Source organism: Momordica charantia (assembly GCF_013281855.1).
Source record: "Momordica charantia cultivar OHB3-1 chromosome 1 unlocalized genomic scaffold, Mcharantia_2.0 BLBB01000001.1, whole genome shotgun sequence".
NCBI lineage: Eukaryota > Viridiplantae > Streptophyta > Magnoliopsida > Cucurbitales > Cucurbitaceae > Momordica > Momordica charantia.
Window position 1 is genome coordinate 20,596,757 of NW_028275157.1, and position 24,733 is coordinate 20,621,489.

General features: G+C 37.2%; 2 protein-coding genes across 2 annotated transcripts in view; one reads left to right on the forward strand and one right to left on the reverse strand.

The window, feature by feature from the left end:
• Nucleotides 1-2,498: 2,498 nt before the first annotated feature.
• On the reverse strand, nucleotides 2,499-4,379 carry LOC111005829 (WEB family protein (DUF827)). Its single transcript, XM_022277466.2, has 2 exons — nucleotides 4,116-4,379; nucleotides 2,499-3,445 (listed from the first exon to the last, which is right to left on the reverse strand). The coding sequence occupies exons 1-2, from the start codon at nucleotides 4,263-4,265 to the stop codon at nucleotides 2,879-2,881; spliced, it is 717 nt and encodes a 238-aa protein (XP_022133158.1). The 5' UTR covers nucleotides 4,266-4,379; the 3' UTR covers nucleotides 2,499-2,878.
• Nucleotides 4,380-5,875: 1,496 nt separating this feature from the next.
• LOC111005968 (uncharacterized) overlaps nucleotides 5,876-24,733 on the forward strand; it is a 34,744-nt gene continuing 15,886 nt past the window's right edge. The window contains exons 1-17 of the mRNA XM_022277690.2: nucleotides 5,876-6,288; nucleotides 6,537-7,255; nucleotides 7,836-7,961; nucleotides 8,062-8,147; nucleotides 8,236-8,344; nucleotides 9,937-10,032; nucleotides 10,128-10,190; nucleotides 10,286-10,345; nucleotides 10,586-10,654; nucleotides 11,313-11,394; nucleotides 11,569-11,621; nucleotides 11,698-11,796; nucleotides 11,883-13,115; nucleotides 13,792-14,790; nucleotides 14,859-15,194; nucleotides 16,227-16,485; nucleotides 24,482-24,704. Coding sequence (XP_022133382.1) covers nucleotides 6,231-6,288; nucleotides 6,537-7,255; nucleotides 7,836-7,961; nucleotides 8,062-8,147; nucleotides 8,236-8,344; nucleotides 9,937-10,032; nucleotides 10,128-10,190; nucleotides 10,286-10,345; nucleotides 10,586-10,654; nucleotides 11,313-11,394; nucleotides 11,569-11,621; nucleotides 11,698-11,796; nucleotides 11,883-13,115; nucleotides 13,792-14,790; nucleotides 14,859-15,194; nucleotides 16,227-16,485; nucleotides 24,482-24,704 — 4,670 coding nt within the window. The 5' untranslated portion in view covers nucleotides 5,876-6,230. The remainder of the gene's footprint in view (nucleotides 6,289-6,536; nucleotides 7,256-7,835; nucleotides 7,962-8,061; nucleotides 8,148-8,235; nucleotides 8,345-9,936; nucleotides 10,033-10,127; nucleotides 10,191-10,285; nucleotides 10,346-10,585; nucleotides 10,655-11,312; nucleotides 11,395-11,568; nucleotides 11,622-11,697; nucleotides 11,797-11,882; nucleotides 13,116-13,791; nucleotides 14,791-14,858; nucleotides 15,195-16,226; nucleotides 16,486-24,481; nucleotides 24,705-24,733) is intronic.

Sequence of the window (24,733 nt, forward strand, 5' to 3'; positions counted from 1 at the left end):
TGAGCCAACTCGACTTCTACCATTCTTTAATTTCCAAAATTTCGCACTCCTTTGTTATTATTCAGTTGAATTTTGGTGCTTTGGGGTCCTCATATGGTCAGTTCAATGACAAATTGCCGCAAAATTCCAAACAATAAATCTCATAATATTTAAATGAACTATTGAAAAAGCGCGCTGCAATTACAATAACCCATCATTTCAGGGTCGGTCAAGTAAATGAAGTATAATTAAGAATTTTCATTTATTTTAAGTTTTGACCCAAATTTTAAAAAATATACACATGCATATACTCTCGATGAAGAAGCAAAAGTGTATGCATGTACTGCCGATTTATTTCAGGGCCTGAATTTCAGCATCTCACGGGAATTCTGCTATCAATACAAATGGATGAAAATAAATACAAATTAAAAACGACCCATGTCTTGCGGGTAGCAAAATAATAAAATACGCATAATGCATTTATTATGCCATTTTTAACTAATAAAATTTGTGATGTTGTATTCAAACAAAAAGAAACGAGTGGAAAATGTCACATGAATAATTAAAAAATTATATAATCTGTTTTTATTTTTTTTTATCCTTTTATTTTTATTTATTTTAACTAGTTGAATTATGTTCAAATTAACAAAAAAAAAATTGTGAATAAACAACTAGTTTTTTTAGGTGAACAACATGTGAATAGTGGATATTTGAACCTTCCACCTTTTAGTCAATAATAAAATTTTAATTAATTTAGCTATTATATTTCTTAATTTTATGCTCTTAGATCATTATCTATATATGTATACTTCTTCTATCTTTAAATATATGCATATTAATTATAAAAAAAATCAAATTATACGGTTTTCGTCCCAATACCATACCTTGTTTTATCTCTTCTCTTCTTATAATTTTATTAAAAGTATATATTTTTAAGGATCATGCGTGATGATAATAGATTTATCATAAATAATTGTAAAAATTGTCCCACAATAAAACATTTTACAAAAAAAATAACACAAATGTAAAATACAAATATATACTAATGATACTGTATATCCATTATATATACTTTTATTGATATATCAGACTTTTTATAAATAATATGAAAAATATGCATTAGCGATATGTTTTATATTGATATATTAAATTTGATCGATTATATAAAAATTATAATATTAGTAATATAGTTTATTACGCATGTGATATATATAGAAAAATGAAATATCATTTATAGCCAAGAGAAACAAAGTTGTCACGATATAAATTATTTTTTGTATGAAAAATTTGTAAATAGGGCAACTAATTATATTATCATCCATTATAATTTATCTATTTTTAAAGTCTCAACTAAAATTTAAAATATATGAAACTGAAACGTGAGTTTCCAGATTTCGAATAGGATCTGAAAAACATTTTTCAGACGTTTAGTAAAATATAGACATGTTTTTTTATTTTTTAAATAAAAAGCAGTATCAATTAAGTTTTTAATTATAATTTTAAAAAAATGTTGGCTATCAAGCTAGCTTTTGGCAGAAGCCGAGCCGATCCGTCCGAGCCACGCATGGTGTACAAGCCATTTTCTCATGCAGTGCATAAATGGGTTTCTTTCTTCGAATATTTTGTACCATTTAGACGTCACATGGCTTCATGTGCAAAAATCAGTAATTATTATTGTTATTTTTTTTATAAAACAATTATTTTAATTCCTTTGCAAAAAAAAATAAATATATATATATATTTTTTTAATTAATTAATTAATTTACCACTATATTTATATTTAATTGGTTCTGTGTCGTTTCTCTAACCTTCGGCCGTGCATTGCATGCTGTTCGGCCGACTTACCGACCATTTATTTAAAAAATAATAAATTTATTAACCTTTTGCTATTGTTTTCAATGGCATTATTAAGTCACTATGCTATGCATGATTAAGCATTTCTGTGTTTGTGTTTTTTAGAACACATTTCAGTTTGATTTTGTTTGAAAATTAATTATTTGAATAGATATGAGATTGCATGATATTCTCAAAAGAAATATATATATATATATATATAAAACGGATATTACAGAATCGTCCAATATACTCCATTTAATTTCAAATACTATTTCACATGCTTTTCACTAGTATTCGAAAAATATGTAATATTGATATTACCATTTAAAAAATCATTAATTTTCATATTAATTGTATGTTATAAGAGATTCTCATTATCATATCATATATGTTGTTATGTTTTTTTTCCCTATTTCTTAATATATTTTCATTAGTAATGTAATAATATTTAAGATGGTATAAGAGCAAAAGATTCCATGTGCTTTAACTTAAGCTTTCCGAATTTATCGTTACATGCACGCTATTTCATTTAACTAATTAACAACTCTAATGAAGTATGAAGTGTATACGAGGTAAGTTTAGTATTTTAATTGATAATTATTAGCTCAAAGTTGCAATGATCCAACCTAGGTTTTATTTGATTCAATTGTTATTTCATGGTCTAAGGACTCAACTTGTTAATATATAACTGATTATTTGACGTGTCTTTATTTTTATTCGGTCAAACTTTTTGGTAATATGAAGTATGGTTCATTTGTCATCCTGATGGTTGATACACAAGAAGGAGGCTGGGACATTGGAGAAAAAAACATTGAACCAAACAAAAATTGGAATAGTACAAAGAAACTTTTATTCTCACTGTGGAAACTTACCGTATAAGTTCTCAACTAATGTAGACATCTTGTTCTCTATTTGTAGAGTTCGTAGGTTCTTAGGACCGAAAACTAATAAAATCCAAACTTAGCAACTTTTTTTAAAAGAAACCAATTTTGACAGTAAAAAATATAAAAAAAGGCGTGCAAAAAATAAGCAGATCGGGCAAATTAATGAGCTGAACTGATAATCAGGCTTCTCGATTTCCTTTCCTTTGAGCAAAAAGCCATCCAATCAAAGGGACCGCCGTCTTCTTCTTTGGCCTTTTAACAGAAGCCGGAGGCGACGGTGTTTGTGCCGCCACGCCCACTTCATCGGCGGCCTTACCAACGATGATCCGGTTCAGCTCGGGAGGGCTCGCAAATTTCACGTATCTCTTATTCTTCTGAAACGACGTCGTCATGGTCGTCGGTCCTTTAATTTCGGCATTATTATTATTATTATTATTATTATTAGTGCTGCTGCTGCTCTGTTTTTCGTTCTCCACGAACTTGAGATCTTCGTCCACGTCGGGATGGATTGGCAATGGCATTATTGGTGGCACGGGCGAAAGCTGGTGGTTTTGGTGCGGCGGTGGTTTGAGCTTTTGGAGCTCAATTTTGGTGCGCTCGAGCTCGTCCGTCAAAGACTGGACGTAGAAGGCCAGTAGCCCGTTCTCTTCTTTGGCTTTCTCTAGGCTTTGCTTTGTTCCTTCCAGCTCCTCTCTTAAGGCTCCCACTCTTGTTTGTGATTGTCCCGCTTCATTTTCTGAAGATATCTGTCCGAATATACGATAAAAAAACTATTAAATAATAATTATGAAACAAGGCAGCATTTAACTTATTTTTTCGCTCATTGAAAATCTTATAACTCATTAATTTATATATTTTTCGTTTGTCAATTAGCAGTTACGTGTTCACGAGATACGAATGAGCACTTAAATACTTCTAATGATCCAATTAGCTAGATGATAAAAGTCTATTTAATATATTATCGCCTTAGAGTCGTCATTGATTTATGGTTGTCCCAATGTATTGTTCCACCCCTCATCTCTTAATTAAGTTTTCTTCCCTTCTTCAATGTGCTAGGTTTAAAATACGTTCTAGTTAATGTAATTATTTCAAATCGTTTTTTTATAACAATATGTGTGGTGAAGATTCGAATCCATGACTTTTTGTTGATATGAGACATATATCTTAACTAGTTGAAATATATAGATAATAATTTTTTACAAATGTGGAGTTGAGGGATTCAAACTTAATTACATCCAGATCAGAATATACGTGATAATTACCATTGTTAATCAATTGTGATAATTGACTGGCTATTTGAAATGAAGGAAAAAATATTGTGGAGCGAAGTATAAATATAGTTGAACTCAAACAAAAAATAATAATAATAAAGGGATAAATATAGAATTGGGGAAGTAAGGGTTAAGAAAAACGTACTTGTTTGATTTTATTGGCATAAATTTCCCCAACCAAAACTCTTTCTCCGAACAACATGACTGCTTCTTTGACAGACTTGAACGGCGCTCTGGTGTCGATCTCCGCCCTACCCCTCACTACCAGCCGCCCGTCGCCGTGTTCTCCGTCCATGGCGCCGGCGCTGAAACCGCAGAGAGTACACGGGGGAAATTAATTAAATTTGGAATATTTGACGACGACTGTGACAAATATGAATGGGATCTATCTGCTTCTCGGTTTTAAAGGAAAAATAGGTGGTGGAAAGTGGCTGAAAATGGAGGAGGTTAATGAAATTGATTAGGGAATTTTTGTTCGTTTACTTCGCGTCCACTTCACTGGAATTTTGTTGGATTGAAGTTGACAAGGGTGGTTAAACCATCTTAATTCCGTTAGTTCCAGCGGGTTGTGTTAGATTAGGACTCGTCTCCTCTCCAGCCTCCACGCCCCTTCCTTCCCGGGTCCCACTGCTCGCTCTTATAAAAATAACATTAAAATCAATTCATAAAATGGTGATTTAACCTTACACTACTACATTTTATTATTATTATCCAAAAAATAGAATGTTCAAACCCAATCCGATAAAATCAAGTTTATTTAGTGAACACGTTATTTGCTCATAAAATTTAAAATTTGTTGTTTTTATATCATATAAAATTTGTTCAATATAAACTTAGTATGTAGTAATTAATTGGAATTTAAAATTGACCTATTAAACAGTTAAAACACCAACAATCTACAAACCGAAGGAAAAATTATTTTTAAATTCACACATCATTAATTATTTTTATATTTTGTTATTGTTAATAATTTGATGGGATATAGAACACATATTTAGGGACATAATTGAAACTCTCACAACATTAAGAATCAAATTAAGTCAACTAGAGCTTAGTTTAATTTCGATTAAAATATTGTGAGTTCGAGTCACTACATTAGTAGTTGTATTAAAAAAATAATCAAAACTAAAAGACGATGCTTAAATATCCAAGATTAAGACATATATTCAGTTAATAGTAATTACTTATAAAAAAAATACTTATACACATCGGTCGTTTCTCACCTTTTTTTTAGGAGTATATGCTGACTGGGTTTGCAAAGTTTTGTGAATCCACCCCTCCTCCATAAAATGCAAAAAAAAAAAAAAAAAACCCATATTCTAAGGTCAATTGGAATTTAACCTTTTTTTGTCAATTGGAATTTAACTTAAAAAGTATCCATAAAACTAAAAACAAAATAATATCACAAAGTCTAAATATTTAAAAAGCTATCCATTAAAGAATACGATGCATTTAGTTCTTTATTTCATGATCTGAAAACGTAAGATTTAATAAAAAAATATAGTTGTATTTAATATTTTAGAATATATATTTATAATTTATAATATATTTTGTATTACATCTAAAAAATATTATGTTTTAGATATTTTAATTTTTAATAAAAAAATAAAATAATTTTATAACATGAAATAGTATATATATATATATTTATCAATATATTTTTTAATATTATTAATATAACTATACATTTAAATTTTTAAAGTAAAAAAAAAAAGTAGTTTACTCAAGTTAATGTACAAAGCGGCTAAAAAAAAAGAGTCAATGTACAAAGGACAGTGGAACGGTTTCAATACCAATGGGCTATGGGCTCATGTAAAACCCATGGGCCGGTAGCTCAGTTAGTTCCAGCCCTTTCGTAAGATTACGAGGACCGACTATAATTTCCCAAGTGATTGTTGATTCCGAATTTCCGGGACGCGAGGGAGGACTGAGGAGGGACTCTCGGGAGGGATCGAAGTCGAAGTCTACCCGGGAAACGCAAATTCGACTGGAAAATTTTACAACTTCTGCGCAACAAACATCACTGAGCCCTAAGAATCAGAGAGGAAATCGAATTCATTGGACAATTCCTGCACAGAAGTCGCACGATTCTCTCATTTCTTGTTTTGCTAGTCGATGAAGACGCTGCAAAGCCTATTACGAGCATGAGGAAGAGGAAGAAGCTGAGGAACTGCCAAACGCTCTGAACATATAGTCGTTAAACGGTCTACAATTTCTGTGCTTCTTCTCTTTTTAGGGTTTTCGCTACTTCCAGGTCGCCATGAGTCCCATTCAGAATTTCGAGCTGCATTCCCGCCAACTCGTCGAGCCTGAACTCAGTACTCTCTCTCTCTCTCTCAATTTCTCTGTGCGCGAGCAAACATAGCTGCTTTTTCTCCGTTTAGTTTTGAGAAACTAGAGCACTTGAGTTTAAAGCTATGGAGTATGCAAAGTTCTTGAGTTTCATTTTCTTTTTGAAGTTTACAAGTTCTGTATTGCTGTCGCTTTTTCTTTTTGTTCCTCCGCGACCGAACTGAGCTACCTGTAAGAATCTTTTTTCTGTTCTGAAATATTTGTTTGCGAGCAGGTATTCAGACAAGGCTTCAGATGGCAACGGAAGTTCGAGATAGCCTGGAGATTGCTCATACTCCCGAGTACTTAAATTTTCTGAAATGCTACTTTCGGGCGTTCTCTATAATCCTAGTTCAGATTACAAAGCCTCAATATACTGACAATCATGAACACAAACTTCGGAACATCGTGGTGGAGATCCTTAATCGTCTTCCTCACAGTGAAGTTTTAAGACCTTTCGTGCAGGACCTGTTAAAGGTCGCCATGCAAGTGCTTACCACAGATAACGAGGAGAACGGCTTAATTTGTATCCGCATAATATTTGATCTCCTCAGAAATTTTAGACCAACTCTAGAAAATGAAGTGCAGCCATTCCTGGACTTTGTGTGCAAAATTTACCAGAACTTTAAGTTGACCGTAAGCCATTTCTTTGAAAATTCGGCTGCCGGTGGCGAAGATATAAAGCCCATGGATGTATCCACTTCAACGGACCAGACAATTACTACCGGCTACACGGGGACTGTGCAGCTTAATCCTAGTACCCGTTCATTTAAGATAGTAACGGAGAGTCCACTTGTTGTCATGTTTCTCTTCCAACTGTATAGTCGGCTTGTTCAAACAAATATCCCTGTCTTGTTGCCTCTGATGGTTTCTGCTATTTCTGTTCCGGGACCTGAAAAGGTTCCTCCCTTTTTGAAGACTCATTTCATTGAACTGAAGGGTGCGCAGGTTAAGGTATGCTGTATACCGATACTCTTTGTTTTTGTTTTTTCTTTTTGGATCTTAAATTGGTTGCCATTGTACGTTAAAACTAAATTTCACGACTAGCCTCTTTACACGTTCATTGTGATTGATTTAGTGAGTTCATTTATCTTATCTTTCAATTTTCCATTAATTTATCTTCACAGTTGCGTGACATGTCCCTGCTATGCATGCATATTTATGTATGACATGTTAATATTATCCTCAGATACTCTTTATGGGCCATGGTGTACGTTCTCTTGATGTTGTTGAGCTTATATCAGTAGAATCTTTCGTCCTTAATGAAGTATGGCTACAATGGATATTATATGTTTTTGAAGATCATATATACCTGATATTATTAGTGATTTACTTTGTATTCATATTGCATCAAAGAATTATGGTCTAGAGTTGAATATCTGTCTTTTATCATAAGCTATGCATACCATTAGATTAGTCAATCAGGAAGTAAAGTTCCACTGACCACAGTAGTCAATCTGGCTGTACATTAACCACAGCAGTCAATCAGGAAGTATAGTAACAACGTACTTATCTCATGTCTCTGTGATTGCAGACAGTTTCTTTTTTAACATATTTGCTGAGGAGTTCTGCTGATTATATCAGGCCACACGAAGAAAGTATTTGTAAGAGTATTGTGAATTTGCTGGTTACATGTTCAGATTCCGTGTCAATTCGGAAAGTGAGAACTTTTGTCCTTTATTATCCTGGGTTTCTTTTCCAACTTAGTCAGTTGGTCGAAAAGAAAATCTGAGAACTAAGCTTAAGGTTGTTCAATGCAGGAATTGTTAGTAGCCCTGAAACATGTTCTTGGAACAGAGTATAAGAGGGGCTTATTTCCTTTGATTGATACACTGTTGGAAGAGAAGTAATATGCTTGTCCTATACACATCCTAATGCTGAGCTTTGCTATTATTTAACTTATATTTTGTTATATTATCGTTCCACCTTTTTAGGGTTCTAGTGGGAACTGGTCGGGCATGCTATGAGACATTAAGACCATTAGCCTATAGTTTACTGGCAGAAATTGTGCATCATGTCAGGGGGGATCTTACCCTATCTCAGGTATATCCATTGTGCATTTTAGTGCTAATGCACAAATGTTCCAAGTTTACCTTGTTAATTTTAGTTTTCTTGCAATAGTTGGGTCGTGAAAGTTTAAATAAGGACTATATCTATAGATATGAATTTTCCTGACTGTCTTGTCCTGAACCTACGTTTAAGAATGAAAAAGTGTATCTTTTTGTCATTTATATCCTTTCGCACTGTAAGCTTATGCTACTATACTTTAAACGATCGCTCTCCTGCATTTAAAATGACGTTTTCAGAAGATGGGGAGTGACATCTTGAAGAAGTCACTTGGAATTGGAGGCTTAGAGTTTTTAAGAAAGTCTGGATTTAGTTTGTTACCTATGTCAAGTCATAAGAAAATTGAAAAGAAAGTAATGATTTGATAGCTTTGGTTGGAAGACGACCCTATGGTTTGAAAGGGTGTTTGTTGAGGTGAAAAAAAAGGAGAGAAGAGAGTAAAAAGATGTTTAAAGGTCCAAATGGAATAATGGTGTTGGGAGGTTGCGGCATTTTGTTGGAGATCTTTTTTCAGAATGGAGATTGGTCTTCTTATTGGAGTACGAGTGCCCAAGTGTTTTCAGGTTTTCCTAAGCCCCTCCCTCCTTGTATTTGAAGCTGGTGTTTTTTAGTTAAATCCTTGTCTATTTGCTGTCTATTATCGGGGAGAAAAGTGAAGTCTCTATTATCGGGAAGAAAACTGAAGTGTGCAGTCAGCAAAGTGTGCTTCTGGTTAAAAGGGCTTGGGAGTACGATTGGGCTTTCGGTTTCGTAGTCTTTCTGAAGATTTCCTTGCAGTTTTCTGTGCCTATTCGTTTACAGGTCGCAACGATAGCTCTTCCAATGGAAATTTTGGAGTTGCTGAGTATTTAGCATTTTTTCTCCCTATCAAAGCAAAGAATATATGGGTCTCATTTGTTAAAGCTTCCTTAGAGGATTGGTCAGAAAGAGTTCCTTTGTTTTTTTGAAGTCAGATGGCCTTTTTTGGAGGGAATTTTGTTCTTTGCCTGTTTTTGGAGGCTTAATGCTTGTCAAGCATTTCAACTTATGTTTGTTTCAATCTATCTTGTTTCCTTTTTGGGTTCTTAGGGGCGTCTAATACTTTTCTAAAGGGATGTTATATGTTTCTAGTGTAACATTTCACATTTTCAATGATTTTTTTTTTGAAAAAAAAAAATTTCAATGAAAAGTTGGCCATTTGTTTTCCTCTTTTTAAAATTACATCGTGCCTTTAAGACTTCCCTAGATTGTTTATGAAGTTTGGTTTGGAAGGAACCAAAGGGTGTTCAAAGGAAAAAGGTGGTCTTCCCTAGATTATTTCACCACTGCCAAGTTTAAGGCTTTCCAATGGTGTGCTATTTCCAATTTATTTGCTAATTATTCTCCCAACATGATTTGTATGAATTGAGAGGCTTTTATATGCCCTTGGTCTTAATGCTTTATGTTTTGAACAAATTTTGTTCCTATTTATCAATCAAAAGTTCGTATCTCATTCAGGAAAAAAAAAAAAACATCGTGCCTTGTTAGCTTGGTTTCTGCAGCAATCTGCTGCCTTTCATCATCTGATACATGCTATGTAACGTCTGCAGCTATCACGGATTATCTACTTGTTCTCAAGTAATATGCATGATGCCTCACTATCACTTAGCATTCATACTACTTGTGCACGATTGATGCTGAACTTGGTGCGTCTAACTCCTTTAATTCCAATGATTTAAACTTCTCTTTCCCATTTTACATATACTGGCATGCTTGAATAAAATGGATTTTGTGGATTTAGGTGGAGCCAATCTTTGAGAAGGGTGTTGACCAAACTTCTATGGATGAAGCACGAATTCTCTTGGTCTGAAATAATCATACGTTGGTTGATTGCCCTCTCTATTAGTAAAACACAAGCAGTGAATTTTATGTTTAATATGATAAGCTTATTTGGTGTAGGGGCGTATTTTGGATGCTTTTGTTGGGAAGTTTAGTACGTTCAAGCATACCATTCCTCAGGTACCACAATTGCCACATTGGTTACTTGTTGATCTGTAAAATGCTGTTTTTTTAATCCGTGATCTATATAAGTCTCCCAAAAGAAAGCCACTAAGTTATTAATAATTAAGTAAATCATTATATACATCACTACTCTTTCTTAATAACCTGAAAAGCCATGATTATATGTGGATCTACATTTTATGTTCCGAATGTTCTTATTGAGTTTTTATTTATTTATTTTTCCATAATGTTTTACAGTTATTGGAGGAAGGTGAGGAGGGAAAAGATCGTGCAAATATGAGGTCAAAGCTTGAGCTCCCTGTGCAGGTTGCTTTTATGACTTTACTGGACTACCTTTTTGTTATAAATTTTGTTTGATATGTCACTGTCGTGATTCTTTTGAGCATCCTCTGTTTTATTTCCATTTTATTACTGGAAAATGCTCATATTTGATCTTGACCACTACTTATGAACTACACTTTAAGCCTATCTACATGAATCCTTTCGTTTCCTTATGAAAACTTCAAATAATTGCTTGCCTAACCGGCTCAACTAAAAAGTGCTCTGAGTTTCTTTGTAATTAATCAAATCCTTAATAACAAATAAGCCCATGTTATAGCAAACCAGTCAAACTTAGAAGTAGTGATTTTTGTTTAAATATCAATTTGTTATGGGAGTTGTGGCTAGAACGATCAGGGAATGATGAAAGCGAATAAAAAATGGAAAAAGGGGAGGGGGAAAATAAGTGAATGGAATCGACATATAAGAGCTCAAATTCCATACAGATGACAAATAATGATGTTGGTGTTTAATGATGTTGGTTAGTTTATTGAGTTACCTTTAATGTCTGCAGACTTTTGGATATATTATCAAAATTTATGATTTAGACAATGCAACATGTTCTTTATTGCTATTTTGATACTTCCATATGTATTTTCCAGAGTTCTGTTGTATGTTATTCCCTCTAACTACCATATTCTTGCAGGCAGTTTTAAATTTGCAGGTCCCTGTGGAACATTCTAAGGAAGTCAATGACTGTAAGCATTTGATTAAGACGTTGATCTTGGGTAACGAATCCTCTTCAGTGATTATCATTTTGTTTGGATTAGTATTTTGAAATCAGCATGTTGAGAGACTTCTGATTTTTGTGTTCCAAAGATAGCATGTTTCTTCACCTTTCATCTTGTACTGCTGGATGCTATTTTATTAGACTAATTTGTTTTGGCTCTGTTTTCTGTTAGGAATGAAGACGATCATATGGAGCATCACTCATGCACATTTACCCCGACCTCAGGTGTTTCCTTAATTCTAAAAATGTGGTTATAGTTTGGCTGTTTGTTGGTTATGTAATCTGTTGATTTATGGTTAAGGCTTCGCCATCTCCAAATGGAACACATCCACAGATGCTTGTTTCACCATCATCAAATTTGGCAACGCCTCAAGCATTCAAGGGAATGAGAGAGGACGAGGTATCATATAATTGAGGACGGATATGTGTGTGTGTGTGTATTTTGTTGGCATGATTCAAATCTAACTATAATTTTGGTCTGGGTAGGTGTGTAAAGCCTCTGGTGTCCTGAAAAGTGGTGTTCATTGCTTAACACTTTTCAAGGAAAAGGATGAAGAAGTAGAAATGCTTCATCTTTTCTCCCAGATATTGACTGTAATGGAACCTCGGGATCTGATGGACATGTTTTCATTGTGTATGCCTGAACTTTTTGACTGCATGATCACCAACACACAGCTGGTCCATCTGTTTTCAACATTTTTGCAAACACCTAAAGTATATAGGCCATTTGCGGATGTTTTGGTTAATTTTCTTGTCAGCAGTAAACTTGATGTTTTGAAGCACCCAGATTCACAGGGGGCAAAATTGGTCTTGCATCTCTTTCGTTTTGTATTTGGTGCTGTTGCTAAAGCACCATCAGATTTTGAGCGTATTTTACAGCCTCATGTGACTGTCATAATGGAAGTTTGTGTAAGAAGTGCTACTGAAGTTGAAAGACCGCTTGGGTACATGCAACTTCTTCGCATCATGTTTCGGGCATTGGCAGGGTGTAAATTTGAACTTTTACTACGTGATCTGATTCCTTTGCTACAACCTTGCCTTAACATGTTACTGACCATGTTTGATGGTCCAACTGGGGAAGATATGAGGGATCTGTTGTTGGAATTATGTCTCACATTGCCTGCACGCTTAAGCTCATTATTACCTCACCTTCCACGTTTGATGAAGCCTCTTGTTTTGTGTCTTAAAGGAAGTGACGACTTAGTTAGTCTAGGTTTGCGAACCCTCGAGTTCTGGGTCGATAGTTTAAATCCTGACTTCCTAGAACCGAGTATGGCAAATGTGATGTCTGAAGTGATTTTAGCCTTATGGTCTCATTTGAGGCCAATACCCTATCCTTGGGGTGCAAAAGCTTTGCAAGTTCTCGGAAAGTTAGGTGGTCGCAATAGACGTTTTCTGAAAGAGCCACTTGCACTAGAATGCAAGGAGAATCCAGAACACGGGCTTCGTTTAATTCTTACCTTTGAGCCATCTACTCCCTTTTTGGTGCCATTGGATAGATGCATTAATCTTGCTGTATCAACTGTAATGAATAAAACTGGTGGTGTTGATTCTTTCTACAGAAAACAAGCTTTGAAATTTCTTCGGGTCTGTTTATCTTCTCAGCTTAATTTGCCTGGAAATGTGGCTGATGATGGCCATACACCCAGACAATTGTCAACTTTACTAGTTTCTCCTGTTGATTCCTCTTTGCGAAGGTCTGAGACTCCCGAGGGAAAGGTTAGTTTATTGGTTTGTGTCACTTTTATATTCTTCAACTTCATTTTCTTCTGCTTTTCTATGAAAAACATTTTTCTATCTTTGTACTTTGTCTCAGATTTATCAATACATTACCAATGTGATAGAGAGCCGGTATTATGTTTGCTCATTTTGTTCTGACATTATTGTCTGCATTTTGAATTTAATGTGGTTGCGTCACCAGCATGTTGAATATAGGACTAATTCCTGAGGTTCCTTCGTTAAAAGTAAATGGTGGTTCTAGAATTTGTTTCATAGAATTCAAAAAGATTCAATTCCAAATGCTGTGCAATATTGAAGAAATATTAATATAGTTGAACATTTACACTATTCTGTATATGGTCTTGGGGGCCACTGGAATTCCATAACTTCAGCTGTATTAACCTTCCCAAACAGAAGAATCCATGTAAGAACATTGACCTTCTTGGGGCTACTGGAATTCCATAAGTTCATAGCTTCGAACAATAATCCAATGGCAAAGCAGCAGAGGGACCTCTTGGTTTAACCAAGGAACATTGACATTCTGATTGTTAATATTAATCTTTCTTTTTTTTTATTTGTCGGAATAATTGTGCTTTGCTACCTAGATTGGGACGAACTGCCTTAAAGCCGATTACTGTAGTATCTGTCAGCTTCAATGAGAAATAATTTTTTGCAGGCTGATTTGGGTGTAAAGACAAAAACCCAACTTATGGCTGAGAAATCTGTTTTCAAAATTCTATTGATGACCATTATTGCTGCTGGTTCAGAGGAGGATCTCCACGAGCCAAAGGATGATTTTGTTCTCAATGTATGCCGCCATTTTGCTATACTATTCCATATTGATTCTTCTCTAAACAATTCTCCAGTTGCATCTGCTTCACTTGGGAGTACTTTGCTTCCTCCAAACGTCAGTGCCAATTCCAGATTAAGAAGTAGTGCTTGTTGTAACCTCAAAGAGTTAGACCCTCTCATTTTTTTGGATGCCTTGGTTGAGGTGCTGGCGGATGAAAACAGGGTCCATGCAAAAGCTGCTCTGAATGCTCTAAATTTGTTCTCTGAAATTCTTCTTTTCCTTGCTCGTGCAAAACAAACTGATGTGATGATGACAAGAGGGCCCAGCACCCCAATGATTGTTTCCAGTCCATCAAAGAGCCCTGTATATTCACCACCTCCAAGTGTCCGTATTCCAGTTTTTGAGCAACTCTTGCCACGGCTTTTGCATTGTTGTTATGGCAGCACATGGCAAGCCCAGATGGGTGGTATTATGGGACTTGGTGCTTTGGTTGGAAAGGTTACTGTTGAGACTCTGTGTCTTTTCCAAGTAAGAATTGTGCGAGGCCTGGTATATGTTCTGAAAAGGCTGCCAATTTATGCTAGTAAGGAGCAAGAGGAGACTAGCCAAGTACTCAATCAGGTTCTTCGTGTTGTGAATAATGTTGATGAAGCAAATAGTGAACCGCGCAGACAAAGCTTTCATGGGGTAGTAGATATTCTTGCTTCTGAGTTGTTTAATCCCAATTCATCAACTATCGTGAGAAAGAATGTGCAGTCATGTTTAGCTCTTTTGGCCAGTAGGACTGGTAGTGAGGTGTCTGAGTTGCTTGAACCTCTGCATCAACCTTTGCTTCAGCCTCTCTTATTGCGACCACTTCGGCTGAAGACTATTGATCAGCAGGTATTGAATTGCTTTTTGTTATTTAAATAGTTCACTTTGTTTGTATGTTAACTTGCTTTGATGTACAGGTTGGAACTGTCACAGCCTTGAATTTCTGTTTGGCATTAAGGCCGCCTCTTCTAAAGTTGACTCAGGAGTTGGTCAACTTTCTGCAAGAAGCTTTGCAAATAGCTGAGGCAGATGAGACTGTATGGGTTGTAAAGTTCATGAACCCCAAAATAGCCACATCATTGAACAAGCTCCGAACAGCTTGCATTGAGTTACTGTGCACCACCATGGCATGGGCAGATTTTAAAACACCCAATCATTCTGAGTTGCGTGCAAAGATCATCTCAATGTTTTTCAAGTCATTAACATGTCGGACTCCAGAAGTAGTTGCTGTTGCAAAGGAGGGGTTAAGACAGGTTTCGTTTTTCACTTGTAATGTCAATCTAGTTTGTTTTCTTTTATCATCATTGCGTGTAGGTTAGATTCTGATAAATACAAGTGAATTCTAATCTCCATGTTGGCAAGAATTTCACTTGGTAATCTTTTTGGGGAACACTTTTTCCTTTTTAAAATTAATTTTTACAACTTAAAAGTTAATTTAGATTATTTATTTATGAGAAATTATAATGGGTTGCAAAATTGGTTGCCATATTTGCTAATCTAAAATAATAGTTTGCAAATATGACAATTTAAAATTTTTTGCGTAGCTATTTTTAATTTTTTATGTGATTCCCTTTTTACCCACTATAAACGAGGTTGAGATATGTTGATATGCCTTTTTGACCTTTCCAACGTTTATTTGGGATGAGTCTAAAATTATGCAATATTTGCTGATCCTTTTATATTGTATTATATTTGCTACCATTTTGAGCCAAATTGCTATTATATGCCATTGCTTTTTTATTTATTTATCTATTTGCAGGATGTGATTGCCGAATGAGAATTTTGAATTACATGTATCTAGGATTTTGTCTTAGAGATTTATTTATTTATTTATTATTATTATTATTTTAACATATGCTGTTATCATGAGAATTTGATTGCACTATCTCTAGGATTTTGTCTTAGAGATTTTAGACCCATGTGGTAGCCCTTTGCCAAGAGGTTTCTTGGTCATACTGATTTAGAGGTCTCAAATTCGAACCTTCGGGTGAGCTTAATATAAAAAACCCTTGATATCATCTGGGTTCGGGCTTTGGGGCAGGCGCGGATGCCCCTGGATATAGGGGAGTAAAGCTCCGACTCCCAGTTATCAAGAAAAAAAAGTTCAAACTTTTGATAGTCACCAATAAAGAATGAATGGGTTAATGAAAATTAATTATACAACAGGGTAATATAGACCTTTACTTGCAGTGGTTATTTTTTATGGGCTACAGTTGTAATATACATATGTATATATACGTGCACATACATACTCTTGTTTTAGGATTTACCCCACTTTTGTACAGGTTATTAATCAGCAAAGGATGCCCAAAGATTTGCTGCAAGGTAGCCTTAGACCTATTCTAGTAAACTTGGCACACACCAAAAATCTTAGCATGCCACTTCTTCAAGGTCTGGCTCGCCTTCTTGAACTTTTGGCCAGTTGGTTTAATGTCACATTGGGAGGCAAGCTGTTAGAGCACCTCAAGAAATGGTTGGAGCCAGAAAAACTTGCTCAAAGTCAGAAAGCGTGGAAGGCGGGTGAGGAGCCAAAAATTGCCGCAGGTAATATTTTTACTTTAATATGAATTAGTGTAAAATTAATATCTTCTCAATACAAAAAAAATTATCCATGAACCGACTGATATATCACGCAAAATTCAACCAACAAAACACCTAGATCAATCTGAAAAATGTCCTAATCCAACTATGAACCTGAACTTAGACACAAAATCTAACTGCTGTTAAAAAGTGCCCAAACTCTATACCAAAATATTTGAGCTTAGCTAAAAGGCATCCAATGGAACTAGAAGACATTATACCTTTAAAAATTGTCTAATGTCTTGTCTAGCCACGAGAGTGCCAACTAGTGTAGAAAATGTGTACAAAGGAGCAAGAAGTCACATGAAAACTCTACAATTGGTAAATAAAATAGAAAAAGTGTACTTCTAATTTTTCAAAAGGAGTTAGCTTTAAGGGTCCAAATGGCCATCAGGGCTAAAATGTTATCCCAAAGTTGATTGAGAGAGAACTCTTCAATTGAAAAAGTTTGCTTATTTTGTTCAAGTGAGAAGACCTAGCAAACTGTGGTGAGGCAAGGAGCCAAACATCTATTTTCTGTGCTGAGAAAACCTGAATTGCTAAGTTTTTTGATAAAGAAACAATTCATTGAAAGAAAAAGAAGCCAAAAACAGCCTAAGGACAAGGGACGAGAAGACCCCCCCAAAAGAGAAACTAGAACAACAAGGCTCTCCAATCTTGTAAGATCATATAGAGGCTGTAGTTACAAAAGAATTTAGTATTTCTATGGCACCACCAAGAGGCTGTGATTTGTACACTATTACAAAAAGAATCAAAAGACTTAGACGTGTCATCGAAAGAGCGGAGATTCCTTTCCAACCAAATGTTCTAAAGCAACGATCTGAAACCTCACCTCCACAAAAAATAGACCTTTCCTTTAAGATGCCATCCATAAAAACATTCAAGCAGCCAATCTTCAATGCTTCTAGGTAAGCAACCCAAGAGCCCAAAAATATCAAACAAAACCATCTCAGCTTTCTTAGTAAAAGGACAGTGAAGAAACAAGTGGTCAGTGATTCTGCTTCTCTCAAACACAAACAGCAACCAGAAGGGGAAATCGACCAACCTTGGCATTTCTTTTGGAGCCTCTCATAAGTGTTCAAAGCTTGGTAAGCTAACGACCATAAGAAAACCTTCACTTTCTTCGGGATGGCATCTTTCCAAATAAAATTAATTAGAGGAGACTGAAGCGAATTGACATTGGTATCCACAAGATTCAAAAATGCTGATTTCGTAGAGAAAAGCCCATCCCCCTCGAGGTTCCACACAATCTTATCATCATCCTCTCCGAAAACAACATCCTCTCCGAAAACAACAGAGCCTCTGCACCAGCCTCATCCATTGCTCAACTTCTCTATCAAACAAACCCCTCCTTATGCCAACACTAAAAAATAGATGCATTCTGCTTTAAAGAAAGGGCAAACATATCCGGAAAATCGTGTGCAAGAGGCAAGATGCCCGCCCATTTATCCAGCCAAAAGCTAAGTCTAGTTCCTCGACTCACTTTAAAGACCACCGTTTCTTTAAAAGAGTCCACATTTTTGGCAATATCAAACTAAGGTCTCCCCCTAGCCTTTCCTTTGGGAGCTTTCGACATCCAACCATACTTATCAACACCATAAATGCTAGCTGTGACTCTCCTCTATAGAGCATTATCTTCCTGTGTAAACCGCCATAGCCACTTTGTTAACAGAGCTGTGTTCTTAAAGGCGAAAACCATCGATTCCCAACCCTTCCAACTTCACAGGAAGCAAGGATATATTCTTTTTTTTAGATAAGAAACTTTCTTTGGATATATCAAAAAAGGAAGACAGACTAAAGGCTGGGGTAGAGGAAACCCCACCTAAAAAACTAAACAACCGCTATCCAGTTGTGCATGAACATGGATAGGTTGTAATTACAAAAGAATTTACTATAATTGATGCACCACCAAGAGGTAGTGTGCTGTATATTCCTACAAAAGAGATCAAAAGTATTGGACTTATCTTCAAAAACCCGATAGTTTCTTTCGAGCCAAATATGCCAAAGGAGAGCTCTAGAGGCACAACACCAGATAAACCTTGTTTTCTTAGGGAGGGTCCAACCATGAAGAGCTTCAGCCATCCAATCTTCAATCTGTCTTGGGAAGCAAGTGGAGATCTCAAAAATATTTAGGAGGAAATGCCAAATCTGTGAAGCAAAAAGGCAGTGCAGAAACATGTGATCCATGTTCTCACTGTGCTTCATACAAAGAGTGCAGACCGAGGGGGACAGTGTCCAGTTCCTACACTTTCTCTGGAGTTTATCATGGGTATTCAAACTTCTATGGGCAAGGGACCAAAGGAACACTTTTACCTTCTTTGGAGCCTTAAATTTCCACACTGTCGAAATAAGAGGGGACCTTAAAGAGGGGCTGCAATCCACCAAATTCAAAAAGGTCAAACGAGTGGAGAACCGACCATTTTTGTCTATGGACCATACTACTTGATCCTCACCTTCCTCCAACTGCACCACATCAATTTCTTGAATAAGCCCCATCCAGCTCTCAACCTCCCATTCAAAAAGGCCTCTGCGCAGTCTAATATCCTGCAAGGATATATTCCATCCCCCCCCCCCCCGATAAAATCCCTCACTATCTTATCCATTTCCTTCGTGATGCTCACAGGGGCCTTCAATAGAGGGAAGTAGAAAATTGGTAAACTATTTAAAACAGATTGGGCAAGTGTCAGTTTGCCCCCCTTCGACAAAAGTAATTTCTTCCATTTGGACAATTTGATTTTGAACTTTTCCACCATTGGTCTCCAGAACTCTATTGCTCTATGATTTCCACCAAAAGGCAGCCCCAAATTGTGAAACGGCAAAGATTCAACTCGACACCCAATAGTGGTTGCTTTGAAGGCAACTTTATCCTCATCCAAATTAATACCACTCAGAGAGGATTTGGCCAAATTAATACGCAGCCCCGATCCCCTAATGAACATTGATATAAAAGCCCACCATCTGTTAATGTTACCTTTGTATGCCGGCAGAAAATTAAAGTATCATTTGCATATTGTAGATGAGACACCAGAACCCTATCTCGACCCACCTCAAAGCCTCGAAAGATCCTCTTCTCGCAGCAAAAGTTAACTATCCGGCTGGAAGAGTCTCCTATCAACGTGAAGAGAAAAGGGGAGAGGGGATCCCCTTGCCTCAAACCCTGCGTAGCATGAATTTTCCCCCTGGCCCTGCCGTTGATGAAGACAGAAAAGTTTGCCGAGGAGACATAACCTTTAACCCATGTCCTCCATCTCTTTCCAAAGCCTTTCTGCAAGAGCACAGCGTCGAGGTAATCCCAATCAACCATATCATAGGCTTTTTCATAGTCAATCTTAAATAAATAGTCACTCTTCTTGGCGTTGCCATAGTCCCCGACAACCTCCGCAGCCACAAGCATGGCGTCTAGGATCTGTCTACCCTCAACAAAGGCGACTTGAGCATCATCAATAATGTATCTCAGAACTTTCTTAAGCCTCTCAGCCAAAACCTTGCTATAATTTTGTAAAGCGAGGTAACTAGGCTAATAGGTCTGAAATCTTTGACTTTGTTTGCTTGTGAGCTCTTCGGGATCAAGCAAATGTAGGTTTCGTTTGTGCAAAGATTAACAATCCCATTCTTAAAAAACTCTTGGAACACCCTTCCTATATTAGCCTTCAAAATGTTCCAAGACTTTTTATAGAACTCCATGGTGAAACCGTCTGGCCTCGGAGACTTCAAATTACCAAAGCTTTGGATAGCTTTCCAAATCTCCTCTTCCCCAAAAGGAACTTCCAAGCTAGGAGCCAAGGAAGGTTGCAAAGAATTCCACTCACAGCCTTCAAAAATAAATCTATCACCTTCTGCCTTTGAATACAATTGATTAAAGTAGCCTAAAACCTCTGTTTCAATCTCCTTCTCTGATGTGAGGACCGAGCCGTTAATTTCACAAAGATGTTGAATGGAGGCTTTGCTCCTTGCCGAAACCCATCTATGGATCGGAAGAAATGAGAGTTCTCATCACCATTTTTAAGCGAACTCCATTTACATTTCTGAGCCCACATTTGCTGTTCCTTTAAGGGAAACCTCCATAAGGATGCTTTCAAAGATGTTCTGTGAGCTACTCTTTCTCCTGAGAGCTCCCCCTCCTCTCCTCTTCTCTGTCTATCTCTTCTATCTTCTCAATGGTCTCCCTTTTCACGCTCTCAACAACGCCAAACGAATCCCTATTCCAAGCCACAACCTTCTTTTTTAACTCCTTAAGCTTTGTCATAAAAACATAGCCCGGCCAACCAATGGGGGAGCAAGAGTTCCACCAAGAATCAACATTTTGTAAGAAAGGGGGATGATTCAACCACATATTCTCAAACCGGAAAGAAGAAGGGCTCCACTTTTGATTTCCTAGATTGAGCTGAAGAGGAAAGTGGTCTGAGGTTGTTCTAGTCTGTCTATACAACGAAACGCCTTTAAAAAACTGAAACTAGCTTTGAGAGAGGAAGAATCTATCAAAACGGGTGCAGACCGGGCTGCTACTTAAATTGGACCATGTAAACAAACCATTTTTCAAAGGAATATCCTCAACATTCATCACCTCAATAACTTCATTGAACTCCCTCATACTTCTAGTGACCTTACCACCTCTAGATTTCTCTATTGGAGACTGGACCACATTAAAGTCCCCTCCAATTCACCAATCATCAGAGCATAAAGCAGCCAAATCAAGCAATTCTTGCCAAAAACCATCCCTGTTTCTACTCGACGAAGGGCCATACACTCCTGTCACCCAACCAATGAAGCTTTTCGCATAGCTGATACGTATAGTCACTGAAAAACACACCCAGAATGAAGTCTACAACCTCAACTGTGTCCTCGTTCCACAAATTAAAATCCCCCCTAGGACCCTTCCGCAGTCAACGTGATCCAACCTATCCTCCAGGAGCTCCAAACTGTCTTCACAATCTTCCTATCAATAAACTCTAATTTTGTCTCATGCAAAATAACCAGATCAGAATCAGTCTTGTAAAGAAAATCTTTAATCAACGCTCTTTTGGAGGGAGCACCCAAACCTCTCACATTCCAGGATATTATCTTCATAAGTCACCCTCAATACCCTGATCTAGGCTACAAATTGCTAGCTCTTCTTCCTCCATCTCCTTTTCCCATGCCTTTAACTTCCCCACGATCTGACGGGCCTCCATTTTTTTCGCTGTGCTACCTTTAAAGGTAGTTTTGGAAGATATTGGTCTGATACACATGTTATGCTTCCTCATTGCTGCCATCATTTTTCGGGAAAAAGGGAAGCAATTCTCATCACCCTCCTCCGAAACTCCTACTACCTCTCTGTCCCCTACCTCCTCATTGACCTCCATCGGAGCTTATGGCCCCTGTTTCTCTAAGCTGTTCTTTTCAACTACGTCTTCTTCAAAACAAGCAAAGTAATCCGTCGGAGGATCCATACCAAAAAAGGGCCGCTGGTCACTTCTGTTTCCTATCCCATCTTCATCCCCATCCTCTTTGTTCGGATATTGACTCTAAATGCTAGAAAAGGACAACTCTGAGGACCCATCACCATCCTTTGATTTTTCTCTCTCTTTCCTTTTTGATGTCTCTGCCTCCCCCATCTTCGAAGTAGAGCATAAGTTACCTTTTTTGGGAAGAATCGGGTATGATTGGTTTTGGAGAAGGAAACCAATTTCGTTTTTGCTTCTTCGTTTGGGGACATTTGGATACTACATGGAACCTCTACAGAAAGTGGGTAAGAAACACCCACTTGTGGGGTGGGACCCACTGGAACAATGTCTTTTCTGTGAGAAGGCTGTAAAAAAGGACAAAAGCCCTCTGCGCTTACTGCAAAGTCAGCAGAAGTCAGCAGGGATGGGACAATGCTCTGTTTTGGAAATTGGCACTATTTTAACCGTGGGGTAAAAGTACCCATCTTCAATCCTCCATTTATCCACTGGATTTAAGACATTTTCGACTGAGCCTTTGTAAAAACTTTCCGCTGCCGTCAGAGAGAAACTTCCATGAACGTCCGGCGCCTTCCCCGTCAAGAACCGACTGTACGTTCCCACTGTTGCTACAAAAACCTGACCGTTATGTTCTAGCTTAACTTCCGTCGGGATAAAACCACAATAGTTACCTTTGACCTTAATAATGGCCTCCATGCTATCCACGAGGAAAGAGTTTGCATCGGCAAAGTCTAGAAAACCACCATAGCAGTTGCCGGTCGCTCTAAAGGTAGCTAGACTCCACATGTGAAGGGGTATCTTGCGGAAACGGATCCATCCTCCATAGGAGGGGATAGCGGTTGCTCTGCCGTGAAGAGTCGGATTCCACTCTTCTATCTTAACGGTCATGGACCAAAAGTGACCCAGCCCTTATTCGTCATTAAAGTTCTGGCTATCTCTTCTGTAGGGCACCTTAGCAACGGTTTATCTGGTTGGAACGGATTTATAATGAAAGACTCTTCTATCTGCTGCTTGATAGCCTCAAGGATTCTCCCCCAATCATCGTGAAAGTCCCGACGCGTAATCACAATGGTTTCCTTCCAATTTAACGCCCTAACTTCTTGAGAGACCGCAGGCTCTTGCGTCTTTATCTTTGTTTCCCAACGTTTGGGACGATCCTTTAACGATATTAGGAAAGGAGGCACCTTTTTGTATTTTTTCAGTCGGGGGATGTCTGTTCCATTCTCTTACGTCATGTCCGTTCAACGCAGCAAGAATCAATTCTTTGAAGCTCTCCCAACCTTTCAAATTTTCACCTGCGGGGGCCACTATATTCTTCCTTCCTCCCCCATTCAATACCTTTGTAATCTACACATAACTTCCTCTTTTGTTCGTAGTTTTTTTGCATCCATAGGAAACCATCCTTGCAGTCAGTTTTTCGAAAGAACTTCTGAGCTATTAATTCCTCAATCGAAATACTGCAGACTCTCTTGATATGCCTTTCTGTAATTTTGAGAAACCGACCTGCCTTTTTTGAGTCGAAAGAACAGGAAAACTACTTGCTTTCTATCCTTACGGCCTTATGGCCCCCCATAGCTAAGGCTCAGCGGAGCTTTAACCTTGGAAGACATTGTCGGAGAAATGCACTAGAACGGGAAGGAGGGAAGGCGAGGGGCGAGAGAGCATTTCCATTTAAACTACTCTATATTTTGAAACTTCATAACTTTCATCCGCTTTTTTACCACCTGACCAGCATTAGTAAATAAGAAAAGGTAACTAAGAAATTTCAACTCAAAACCTGGATTGCTAAGAAAGCTTGACGAATTGATGTTAGACCCAAATCAAATTGGTTTCTGAGAGAATTCTCATCCAGAGGTTGCTAGTGGGTGGGTAGGCAAGAAGAAGATGGTCCCAATCCTCCTTGGCGTGTTTACAAAGGACGAACTAGCTTGGGAAGATGGCCATAGAGGGGATTCTCTTGTAAATATTGTCCAAAGTATTGATAGTATACTACCAAGGACCAGAGTCCATAAGATTTTATACTTTTTGGGAGCCTTTAAATTCCACAGACAGAAGGTGGGTGGCAGCAGCTGATCCTCCCGAGCGAAAGAAGCTTGGAGAGATTTCACAGAGATTGTCCCATCTCGTTCAAGGTTCCATAATCATCTGGGATAAGAGAAATGGCAGCTGGGCTTCTAATTTTTAGAAGACCCCCTTAGAGTCAGGGATTTGACTGACTGGAATTACTTCACCAACATTAGAAACAGTGAGCTTCTGAGTCCCACACTGCGCAACTAGATGCAAATCTTGAAATAGATGAAAACTCAAATAATAGAGGGATTAATTTTACCTTATTAGTTCCGGATTTAATCTAATAAAATTAGAACTTTTTGGTTAAAATTGACCTACTATGCCTAATACAATGGTAAAGAATGATTTTCTACCTGTTTCTTACTTGTCATGTATGTCTTATGGAGTTAAATATTTATCCCCCCGGTATTGGTTGCTGATTAACTAATGTTTGTATTTTCTCCTTTCAGCTATCATTGAACTTTTTCATCTGCTTCCCATGGCTGCATCCAAGTTTCTTGATGAACTAGTAACATTGACTATTGATTTGGAAGGAGCTCTTCCCCCTGGCCAAGTGTATAGTGAAGTCAACAGTCCTTACCGTGTTCCACTAATTAAATTTTTGAACCGATATGCACCGCTTGCTGTTGATTACTTCCTTGCTCGACTTAGTGAACCAAAATACTTCAGACGGTAAGGTTTTGAATGTTGGTTTGTTTATG